Genomic DNA, 13,102 nt, shown 5'->3' on the forward strand with positions numbered 1-13,102 from the left:
GAATTGATGCCCAAGAACTTTCAGTCCTTTTTTATAAAAAAGTGAATAATTTTGTCTCAGGAAGTCATATAATTTTTCAGTTTCAATATTTGTTTTTAGTCACATTAGTAACACATCCAAACGCTGTAGACACATCTGCCCAAAACTCCATATTTGCACCTTAAAAAGACTTTTGTTTTTGATAACCTAATACTGAGACACCATCACCACTGAGCAAAATTCACATGCAAGTGTAAACACCAAAAGTGCCATGCACATATATGACTGGACAAATACTGGCAACCACTTAGTCACTCACATACCCAGTGAATGACTACAACTGAAATCCGATGCATGTGGGACAACGAAGGGAACAGTGAAGAAAATAATCAACATTGCAATCAAAGTTGTTGTGCCTGAAGCACAAAGAGTGAGGGGAAAAAAAATGGTGGAAAAAGCGTGAGCAAGTATGGATGACAAAGCAAGCCGTGAAGCAGAGTATTAGGTTACATTCATTATGGAGATGAGTAAAAAATTATTCTTTCAAACAACCAAATCACTAACTTATTAAAAAATATCTCATCTTTAATGAGTAAAAAACAAAAAAAATCATATTTGTTTTCTCACTTACAGATTTTGCAGTGGCTGAGATGTACTGGACAACCATTTCGCGCTTGGTGCTCAGGTCCTTTCCACGCAGAGGAGCTTTGCGTTCCTCATTCAGGTTCATGTCCTCCTGAAAACAGAACCAGGCATATGCAGTTTTAGGTTGGAGATTGAGGAGCACTTTAAATTCAGAAAGCCATACAACAGAGAGGAAGCTGAAAAATACATTTCAAGGACCGCTTGGAATTTCCACTTTCAATAAAAACTCTACGTTAATGTGTGTGTTAACGTTAACTGTAAAAGAAAAAGGCTAGAGCAAGATTCGAGAGATTCAACATATTACACCAACTGCAGGAGTTGGACATCAGCTAGTATCGGGCAGCGACAGTTCAGTGTGAACAACATATGATAAACACACATTCAAGAACGCAGTTTGAGCATGTTCTTGAACAAATATCACATGCCCGCTGTGTACATAGCTTAAAACCTACTTGAACAACAAGCTAAGAATTTTAAAATGCAATCAAACCTTGTCTCAAAAGTATTTTAGAATGTAGCATTTAGAAAAATTTCTTGTTTTACAACACGGTAAATCAACATTCATGTTTTTCAGCAACAATCCTCTGATTTGAGATCCAGTGCTTTGCTTGAATTAATATCAAACAATGTCTTTCTAAAGGACACAGGGTACAGCAGAACAATATAATTGTAGTCATAATTAGTCCTTGAAATGAAATAGCAAGGCTCCACCGATATATTACAAAAAAAAAATGCACATGACACCCTCAACTCAGAGAGAGCAAAATCAAACAACACTGTCTCTATTGAGGCCAGGCAATCACATCTGATAGGCTGGATAGGAAGTATCTGTGTGTTATTGGGAGTGTTATCTTCATGCTACTTTAATTCAGCATCACAAAGAGGTCTTTCATGTGAGAGACATCAGGGGATAGAGTGAAGGCCGGACATAGCACTAAAAGCTAGGGAATGACATGATGATTAGAATGGAGGAGGATGTTTATCAGAGGCACTCTCTCACAAAGAGATGACTAGAATAAAGAGAGAAAGAACTAAAAGTCCTCCTCAGGGTTTTGGAAAAAGTGAGACTGAAGATGTGGAAGCATGCTGCCATCTGGTGGGAAGGCACTCAAATCGTGTTGTTCTGCATCTGATTCAACCACCGAAATAAAACTTTTGTCATGATGCTATAATCTTTATCGAGCATAATCGTTTAAAACTTTGATTTCCCTTTAGGATCTAATAACTTTTGATCGGAAGGGAAATTAGAATCTGAAATAATGAGTTTCAAGCTGTTTTGCTTCATCTGCCAGTGAAAGCATGGGCAGGAATCCCATCCAGGAAAACTCTGACCTGAGTTCCTTCAGCTACATTTCCTCTACTATATACCCTTTGAGCCAAAAATCCATTAACACCTCTTGTGGAACGCGGAGAGAGAAATGCAACCGAAACTTTGCCTCTCCCCCAGGGAAACCAGCAGGTTTTTTCTAATTAATCTTTGAACCCTGCTAATTTATGTGCTTAATTGGCATTCAGTTAAAGAGGCAAAATGCAGAAGAGCAAGGATCTTGTGGAGGGTAGAGAGGTTGGCGGAGAGAGGGGGATGGGGAGGCAAGTGGGTATTGAACCTGCGGGATGCTTGCGAGCAGCCAAACTTAAGGGAGCCCTCCACGTTCAGCCTACAAAATGATTAATGCTTTTTATTAATTATACCCTCACAGGCAACATCAAAAGCATGTGAGGACAGGAGTAGAATGCTGGTGTAGCTGAAATGTAGAGATTTAAGTTTCTGCTGATGTCAGTGGACTTGCCAAAAAAAAAGTGCTGAAGTTTGTTGTCTCATGCTGATCAAGCGAGCTCTGGTAAGCATTTTTAAATCTTAGTGGGAGCGCAATTGCTATATTCATATTTAAGCTAACAGCTTCGTTTAACATATTTAGTTCTAAATGTGTGTCTACTACATGCAGGTTTGATTTAGAATGCAGATAAAGTACAAGTTAACAGGTGTTTCACTCAGTGATGAGCAGCCTCAGGACAAGCTCAAAGAGAGCAGCTCTTTCGCATCAGAAAAATACCAGGGCTCTGCAGAAGACTGTGCTATCTGAATTTTCATGCAGTCTGATTAGGCTGTGACAGCAGAATATTTTGGCATTCAGTTTGGTTGCGGGAAATGGTCAAAAATGACTTTGGGGTTTTGGTTTCACAGTTTAAGCCAGCAATCATCATAAAGTTACAGTGGCAGCAAAATTCAAAACAAGCATCGACAAGGAAAACTAAAAACAACAAGTAAGACAAGCTAATAATTTTGGTTAAAGGGCCGATAATATACAAAATCAACTTTTTTTGTACTTTTAAGTGTTTTATTAATGCACTAAAATATTAATTAAGGTCTTAATTTTTCCCATCTGAGCTGGTGTCTGGCTCCATACTGTGCGACTGAGTATCCCTAATGTTGCTCGTCTTTTTTTTTCGTGCATGTGTAAAAAAGTGCTGATTGGAAATTAGCAGAGCTCACTTCCAGACCAACAGTCCTGTTTCCAACTCGAGGCAAATTTCTAATGAACTCCTGGCACTATGCAAAAACTAGGTCTTAAAAAACAACACAGGTTTTATTGATTTTGCTAAAAACTGCATATTCGTAATTAAAAGGCAACTATGAATTATTTTAAAATAATAAAAAGTATGGTTGGAGTGGGACTTTAAAGTTGATAATGTCATGTACTTGTGAATACTTTGTCTGAAAAGACAATTTCTTTGAAATTTAAGAACTGGAGTAGGGATTAGGAGGAGCTAAAACAGCTAACATGTGTACGTATGCGTAAGTATGAATCTCATTGAATAAAGTCAAACTCATAAGAAAAAGGACAGCTGCAACAGTTTTTTTTTTTTACTTGATGTTGGGTTGATCTATTTATTATTACTGTTTCCACTATTACTTTTTAAATTGTGATTTGGCCAATTGAGTGTTCTCATTAACAAAAGACATATCAGTTGCTTAACAGTAAAGATGTAACTGGATCTGTAAGATCTAATCTAATAAAGTTTAGAAAGGACTGCACTGATTAGCACTCTTGCCTCACAACGCAAAGACATTGGTTCAAATCCTGCCCAGGTCCTTTCTGTATGGAGTTTTTATGATTTTCAAGTGCATGCATTGGTCCTCTCCCAGAACTTCGACTTCTTTCAACAGTCCAAAGACATACCAGATAAGTTAGTTGGTGACTATTAATAGCCCCTAATGTAACAGGTTCACAGTGTATGGTGTAATTACACTTTTTTTTTTTTTATTTTACACCTGGAAATTGGGTTGCATGCTAATAGGGTCCTTCAGATCCCAAATATAAGTTAATGCTCCGCCCTCCCCCTTCCCTTTTGCTCTTTTCTTAATTTGGAAGAGGTGAGTATGGCGGGTATATTTTTCTTTATATTTAATTTTTCTGTTAATTTGAAATTTGTATGTTTTAGTTTTTAGAGACCGGCACATGCTGACGCCATATTTGTTAAAAATAGAATAAATGGAGACTCTTCCGATGAAATTCCTCCGGTGTCACGTGGCTTCCTGGTGCAGCACATCTTAAAAGTAACACAACGCAGAGCAGAGACAAAGACATTTACACTTGGTGTGGATGTGAGTGTGTGTGGTTATATCTCTGTCTGGCCAACTGTCTAAGTTGTACCAATAGTGGCGTGAATCTGAACAGGATACGATCCATCCATTAAATTTGTTTTGTCGCTTTCAGGGTCAAGGGGGGGCGGGGCCTAACCTGGCCACTTGTGGACGAAAGCTGGGTACACCTGGACAGGTCGCCAGTCTGTCACAGGGTCACAGTCACACACCCATAAAAACTTGCATTCATACCTAGGGACAATTTGGAGTAACCTTGAGGCATGTTTTTGGACAGTGGGAAGAAGCCGTAACCCTTGGATAAAACCAATGCATACACAGGGAGAACATGCAAACTCCACACAGAAAGGTAACCAGTTGGTGGCTCTGTTCCAGATCCCCCAGCCGGGACTTGAACCAGGGGCCTGCTTGTTATGAGGTAAGAGTGCTAACCACTGGGCAACTGTGCACCGGGACATGGTGTGTATATAAAATGGATGGGTGGACAGGTTACAGGTAAGACACGCACTGAGTAAAGTCATTGTTCTCAGAATCAGAATTCCATGAAGGATAAACATGAAATATTTGACAGTAAGATAAGTACCAGCACTACATTTATCCACTTGTTATCTTCTGCCTTTCCAAGGTTTGGGTCACAGTGGCAGCCGTCTCAGTAAGAAAGTTCAGAACACCCTCTTCCCAGCCACTTCTTCCAGAGGATACTAGGGCATTTCCAGGTCAGCTGAGAGATTTGATCAATTTAGCATTTCCTGGATCACCTGCTCGCTCATTTGAGAGGAACTTAGAAGAGTTGCTACTCCTCCACATTGAGAAGACCAAGCTGAGGTTATTTAGTCATCCAGAGAGAATGCTCTTCTAGTAAGCTGCAGGCAATCACTAATCACTAAAACATAGAACATAAAGATTCCCTATAGCAAAGCAGCCATAGTATCTTCTCTATTAACTTATAGCCCGAGTCCCAAATGTCAAACACTACTTTTGTTAGTAGACAACTGTACATGAATAATCCTGCACAAAATAAACTGGAAGCACCCGTTATATAAGAATATAAGCCTGTAATCAGTACTGGACTAGTAATAAAAAGAGTATAGAGATGATGAAGAAACATGCAGTCAACATGAAATCATTGATTGAATGACTAACCTTTCATTTTGCGATATGACATGCCACTGCTTCAGCAGTATCACTCTTCTACTCATCTTTCCTGTCATAAAGCACAGCATGGTGTATGTGTTCTGCACATTGATTAGTTTGGGGCAAGAGACTTTTAAGATTTCGCAGTCACAGCAGGCAACACAATTTATCACACTATTCAAACTGCTGTCTTTACAGTGCTGTCTTAAATTGTGGATTTTAAATTCTGCTTGGAATTTGTTTTTCCAGGCCAATAAACTGTTTTCCAAAAATAAATAAATCTATGAATTGTTACAAGTAAGGTTCGTTTACAGCTATGATGTTTTGTTTTTTTTCTGAGATAAAACCGCCTGGTGTGCGTCTCTAGCTCACTCATTTTTGATCTTGCAAGTAGCAGGCGAGGCAGCTGATGCAAGAGACAGAGCCAGAGAGGGTGTCCTTGTTTTACACATGGAGAGGGGGGGAAACGGGCAGACTGTGAGCTTGCACAGTGCTAAACTATACCGAAAAAACAGTTCTTTCATCAATATGTTTATAGTTACATAGGTTGGGAAAAGACAAAAAAGTTGAAAATTCATTGATACTGACTTGGGCACTACACGTATCTCAAAAGACCTCATGAGCCGCAATAAATGGTTACCACAAATGTCTACACAGATGCATAGACAAAACATTAGTATGGTATGTTTTTCAAAAGGCCCAAACACCCATTCTCTACATTGTTCTTAATTGTTGTCCATATGAGTTTGTCCAGTACTACCAAAAAGGTAGGCACTGTTCTTTGGCGTGTTTCCCCGCCACACTAGTTCTTTCCTGTCTCCCATGGAGATAACTTGCTGTATAATGTATATGCAGTATAAAGTATATGTTGATTTTTTTACTTTTGCAGTGAAATGGAAATAATGTATTAGTTGTTTTATGTTTTGCTATTTGTTCATGTATTGTAAGTCATATCATCATAATATTGATCAGCATTATCACACATCACAAGTTTTCCTCATTGTGCAGCCCTAGTTGGTAATGTCTTAAAAATACAGATTTTAACTCTACATACACACAGAGCTAGTAGATACAGTACTAGACAATGCTCACATCAGCTGTGTACACAGGTCATAAATCTGACTACAAATAATTTCCATGTCAACTACAAACTGATTTTTGACATGTAAGGTTGTTGTTTTTCTTGAAAATCACAGTAATAATCAGTTTTTTGCTAAAATGATTTATTTGAAGAATAATAGCTAGGTTAAAGAAACATTAACACAGCTAAAATGCTGCATTAAATAACATTTAATCACCTATTACTGAAGCTAATTGTCTCATTTAAAATGCACTGTCCATGAATTATACTCTACCCTTTGCATCTGAATGTGCATCAATAATGAATAAAGTATCATCAGGGTAATAATATAATGTCCATTGATGTTTTAGCAGCATCTAAATGAGGAATCTGTGTTGGTTATTTTTGTCATAGCAATCTTGAGACTTGTCAAAGAAGTGACTTCTTTTTTCCACTTTACATTGGAGCCTCTGTTTCACTTAAAAAAAAGTCAAACTTCTCTAGAATCCAGCTTTAGTTGAAAGTGTAACTTCAGTCAGGAGTTTCTCCACTGACATCACAATCCACAATGACTCTTCTACAACTCCATTACTTGCAATTGGTTTAAAAATCTCACTAAAAGACTCAATTACACCGATATGACATGACAATTTGTGAGAAATCCTTTGGTAAAATAAATTGTCCATACTACATCAGCAGTGCTAAAACTAATTAACACACATTTATTTCATAAACATACTACTGCTCTCACAGCTTCAAAAATTCTACAAAGCACAGATGTCCTGTTCCCAGCCACCAACCATTTCACCCTATACTTTTGATGATCCCTTTGATGGTCTTTCAGTAATAGACTGTGTGCTATTTAGGATCAGACGTACACATCACAGGAATGAAGAAAAAAACACTTTTTTTATGGCCATTAAGACCCAGTGGGTGGTCTTACTAATGTGGCATGGGTCAGCCTTTCATTTGAAGACTGCTAGATATCTAAGACTACAACATGTAACACCATAACAACCACATGTGGCAGAATGGGCATTAAAACAAAGAAAATAACTAAGATCTATGAAAAAAAGGTAAAATAGGAGAAACAACAAAAATGGGGAGATGCTGAAGAGAAGCATCACACAAAGGGACCCATCACAACACTATTTAGAAAAGTTTAATGTCTAAGAAAATAAATAGTAGTGGCAGCAAAAGTACATAAGTAAATACATTTTTTGTTTGATTTTATTACCGTAATTACCCCTCCCAACCAAAGTATCAATGCCTGTCAAATGTCAGACCAGCAGACATGCCTTCTGTGTCATCTGTCACTGAGCAAATTGAAGCCTGAGTTTAATGTCACGCTGCTGTGAGCACAAACATAGTAATTGAGAGGTGAACTGACTGACAGGGATGAGTGCCCAGCCAAGAAAACACTGAAAAGGACCTGATGAAAACCAGGAGCACTGATCACATATCTCTGGCCCAACCAGTAACCACTATTGTATAAGAAAAAGGCAAAAGTAAATACCACACCGCACACACTTGGTGTCTCAAAAATATTTTTGCACAAAAGTACACACAACCTGTGTAATGAATCCAGAGTAATTCAGCTCTTGACTTCAAAGACATGGGCTGAAAGCTTTTTGTTGGAGTTCAATGCTGCGCCACACAAGGATGAAAACAAGAGTCAAAGGTGTGACAGGACACTGACCCCATAGTTTGACAGAAAACAAATGTGAAACACCCATATGTCACGGTGATATGTGGAGTTCTACTTCATAAAGACCTAAATTATAATGAAGTCTGAGTACACTTTCTATTTATATACTAATCTTGAAAACATTTTGTAAACAAAATTCTGCAGAAGATATTAAATACTGTGGGGTACACTTCAGGTTAGGTAATCCAGGCACAGTTGGGCAATTATAGCTTGGCTTTGCTTGCATTTCCTCTGCAATATCTGCTGCGTAATAAGTGTGACATCATTCCCATGTGACACCAAGTTGCCTTGTGAACAGAGTAAACAAAGATCAACAAGACAAAATTTGCAGCATTTTTTATAGCAGTTTACAAAAACAACTCTCACAAATTGAAAGTTTGTAGCTTCTACAGGAGAAAAATTATCAGTGACTCAAGCTAAAGCTTTAAGACAAACCCAAACAAAGCACCATGTTAGATTACACCATCAGTACTCCATCATGAGTATCTAGTATTTAATCATGCCATCATCCACCACTACAATATGTAGACCTACGTTAATCCTAAGTAGTCAGAATTCACCAGAACATTTGTCAACCACTTCTGTTTTCTCCAATGATGTAGGAATGACATTGACCCGCATTGGTATACGTTTCCTGTGAAAGGAGGTTCACCAACAAAAAAAAGAAAAGTCATCTGTTCATGCAAAAACAGAAACAAGATAATTGCTTCCAGTTTGTCCAATTATACTGGTGTGCAGAACTGGCAGCCTGGGTTTAGTTTACTCTCATGGTGCTGAAGTAAAAACAGAAAATGTTGTGAACTCTAAATATAACTAGTAGTGGGAAAAAAAGGTGGCTTTATCTCGCTGAGTTGATTAAGTTTCTACCACTTGGTTGGTCACATCCAAGTCTTTGAAGTTATTGTGTCTTTAGCCAAGACACTTAACCCACCGATAGTGTTGAACAGTAATGTATTTTAAAGTTACTTTGGGTAAAATCTATTGCTAAATATCCAAAGTATAAATGGTTTAAAATATGAATAGGAAAAAAAAGAGCATACCCGCTTCAAACTTCATTAATTAAAGACTAAAAAGCCATGTTCAATAATAATAACCATGTTTCCAAAGAACAACAGTGGTTTAACTACTCTCCAGAGATTGGTAAATAATAGTAGCCATTAGCATATGGAGTGTTCACTGAATGCACTGGGGTGCCCATATATTTTTTGGAAAAAGATAGCCATTGCAAATGAGTAGATAATGGTGGTGCTCTGCAGCTGTGAATAACATGCTAAATCAAGCTTAGGACACACAAAAGGGCTTGCTCAGCGCAGTATTCATGGTACTGCACACAAAATAACATTACAATGCAAAAATATCTGCATACCTCACACATTTGAAGATGTTGTTTAATGATGTTTGGCCAAAATAGGAGACAATGCATAACATATTTTAATGTAAGGCAAAAATACTCAATGACAAACAGGCTTTTTTGCCTCCATAACTAGAATTGTGAGCTTCTTCATTGCTTTCTGAAAAAGGTTACATATGCCTACACTGTTCCTTCTCTTAGTAATACATACAGTACAACTAGATTTGACTGATATAGAGGCATGTGTGCTGTAAGGCCCAGCCGTCTACACCTATAACTCTGTAGAATGCAAGCTATCGTTTTGATTTCTAAAAATGTCAAACCAGCAGAATACTTGAAGCTATTTGGTACCATCAATTGCCTTTGCTTGGTACAGAAAACACATCCCATGCTACAACTGACAGAGGGAGAAACCACACCAGCCTGATCCATGCTAGCATCAACTATGAACTCACCTGTGTTGTGAGTAAACATAGAATTAAGAACACTAAAGAAAGCAAAAAAACTTTTTGTTTTTTATGTTTTAACAATTAAAGCATCCCAAAGCTGCTGTTGCTATGTAGAATCTCAGATTGATGAAAAAACCTCTGTTATCTTTAATGTTTTCAATGTAAAAAAAAATGTTGGCAAGTATGGTGATAACTCATAAGACTTACAAGTTTCTGTGTGATCAAGACATGGGAATTTGGTATTTGGATTAGCGTTGAACCTTTAACTCCAGTGTTTACATTCTTTCGACTACCATAACTCTTCAACTGTTTGCGCAATTAAGCAACACCAATAAGTGGCATCAGCTGCGGATGTTATGGCTGATTTACACAGAAGAGTTGACACAAAAACGCATGAAGAATCGCCTCCGTCATGTCTGCGCCTAACGTCCGTCCGTCTGCAACGTAGCGCAAGATTTACACGGGAGTTCTATTTCAATTCAGTTGATGCAGCAAAAAGCCGGAGAAACATGAAACAGGTCTAGGTTACAAAATAAACTCTTAAAATGTACTGAAAAAAAAAAAAACTTTATAAAAGATTGCTTTGTATTTAAGGTGACGTGCCTACGCGATGACTCACACTACCACAGATAACATCAACGTTCATTTTCACCACGAATGTCCAACATTTAATTTTGGACGTACAACAACAAAACATAATTTGTGACACAAAACATTCATTTAGTTAAGAAGGAGAGGGTACAGGGCCGGATTGCTTGTTTTAGATAAGTGAAGAGAGCAGGACAAACTACTCGACACTGGCTCTGGGAGCCAGGGAAGGGAGGACGGAACAGAGACACAACTAACTGACGGAGACTTCCCACGCAACGCAACGGAGCTGCAACGCAACGGAGCTGCAACGCAGACAGACCAGTGTAAATATGGGGTCACAGTAGGTCAAACAGCATGTGTTGATTGGGTGTCGCTAAATTGTTTTAGGGTTAAAATAAATACCATGTAATATACAAATGCTTGAATTTGAATTAAATTATTCTTTGCGCAACATGGCATGTACAGCAACCTCTTTAGTGTTAAAGAAAAATGATGGAGACATCATAGGAGGACAAGAAGCTTAGTTTATTTTTTGAGAGGAAATTAAACTGGAGTAGGACTACTAGACTGCTTGCTACAGAAACACATGGGTTTAAAAACTAATCACAAATCTATGATAGGTTGGTCAACGTCATTGGTATCGACTTAATGAGGAAAAATCTGCTAGAAATTTAGTACCAACTTGGAATTGTGTTTACTCCTCATGGTTTTGGGCAAAGTCTAAACTAAGAGCATATTGTAGAAAGAAACTGTTTAAAAATAATCCTATTACATCTCAACATTACTCATCACAATAAAACTGCCATAACCACAAATTCAAATCTTTTTGAATTGATTTTCCTTTGTTCTAAATGAAAGAAAAAAACGAAGAAAAAGTGAAGAGCAAATTTTGTTAATGGTCGCTGATAAACATTCAAGATTTTTGCCCCCAACTTTGATGGAGTTAAATGAGATGCTAACTATAGTAAAAAGCTATTTAGGTTATCAAATCCAATACACAAGTCTTCAAAGAGGACTCAATTATAAAACTTGTTGTTTATGCTTTTTAGAAACTGTTATAAACTGGTATAAGGACAAATGTTTGTGATAGCGTTTTAAAGGCTGACCACCCAATGCAAACTTTTAACAAATTAAATTTTGTCACAAACCACAAGAAACTTGAAAACAATGCTTAAAAGGAAGTTTGAAAACGCTCTAACTAACCTTCATTACTTTTCTTTCAAGAGCCACCACTGTAGATCTGCCACTCCCTGCTGCCCACTCTCTCTACAGATGACAATTTCATCTGCAAACATCATATTCCATGAAGATTTAAGTCTACCCCGTCTGTCAATCATCACAGCAAACAAGAAGAAGCTTGGAACCTACACCTTGAACCCTTCTGTCACGCCTACAGCACACAGATCTTAACCATGTACTGCAGCACCAGAACATTCATCTCTGCTAAATTAGATTTTGAGAAGGAAGTACCCACGTTCAGATTACAAAGGGATCTCCATTCTTCTCAAACAAACTTAAGAAAGATGTCCCCCTGCGGTCCTTTTCTGAATGCCACTTTACCACCTCTTCTGCATCCTATAACAAGTCCTCACCAATCATCACTCTCACATCTCTAGATAGTCTGCATCACTTCCTCCATTTCCCTCCAGAATTTCTTCAAAACAAACCTGGTTTACCTGTGGTTTGTACAGAATCACACCTTCTACTTACAGCAATACAGTAGAAGAAAGAATACTCACTAACAAAAACAAACAAACTAAAGTTTGGACTAAACCAGGGGTCCCCAAACTTTTTCTTGCGAGGAGCACATAACTGTTTTCTTCTCTGATATAGGGTCAGGGTCGGTTTGTGGGCTAACAGAAAAAGAGTAATAATCACAGGGTGTGTCTGAACATAAACAATTTTAGCTTTCCAGAAAGCCACACATAGCCAAATTCTAAACAATTAATTTCTGTAATCTTTACAGAAAAAAATAATACTAAAACATTTAAAAAATGAAACCAATAAATAGTCTATCCTCTCCCGTTCAGACTGAAGAAGGGTGGAATAAAAAGTCACACTCTATGTAAGTCTCAAAATAAATGAACTTATAACTTCCCCATATTATTCTTTCTAGATCATCATACAGCAATTTCCAAAGAAGCGTCCACTTTTTACAGCTTGCACCAAGTTTGCATTTTTCCCCAACTGACCTCTTTTTTTTTCTTGGGGGTACTGAAACCTTTTTATCTCAGACACATCGCAAAGAGAAATAAATATACTATTTAACCACATTAACTCACACTTTTAAAAACAGTTTGGAACCTCAGATCAGGTTCCAAAAGCACACTTTGATGTGCAGCAATGTGCAGCCATGTTTCTATTATTTTTTAACAGATTAATCGTTCATTACTACTGGATTAAAACTAATAAGCAATTAAATAGTTCCAAATCTTTGTACTGACTTTGTGTGAAACATTTATAGATGTTCACAAAAAATATGTCTAGTTTAGGTTGTTTTTGTTGATATTTCTTGATCAAAATGCATGTACTGTAAACTGAAATTATATAGTACACTTAAAAATATGTGTGATTTTTTTTT

At 37.5% G+C, this 13,102-nt stretch overlaps 1 protein-coding gene across 6 annotated transcripts in view; it reads right to left on the minus strand.

Moving 5' to 3' along the window:
* Positions 1-13,102, minus strand: part of diaph2 (diaphanous-related formin 2) — a 406,507-nt gene that overhangs the window by 377,519 nt on the left and 15,886 nt on the right. For all 6 annotated transcript variants that reach the window (XM_024283228.2, XM_036214087.1, XM_036214089.1 and 3 more), the window contains one exon: positions 611-715. In XM_024283228.2, coding sequence (XP_024138996.1) covers positions 611-715 — 105 coding nt within the window. The remainder of the gene's footprint in view (positions 1-610; positions 716-13,102) is intronic.

The sequence above is a fragment of the Oryzias melastigma genome, linkage group LG10 (genome assembly GCF_002922805.2).
Source record: "Oryzias melastigma strain HK-1 linkage group LG10, ASM292280v2, whole genome shotgun sequence".
Taxonomy (NCBI): domain Eukaryota; kingdom Metazoa; phylum Chordata; class Actinopteri; order Beloniformes; family Adrianichthyidae; genus Oryzias; species Oryzias melastigma.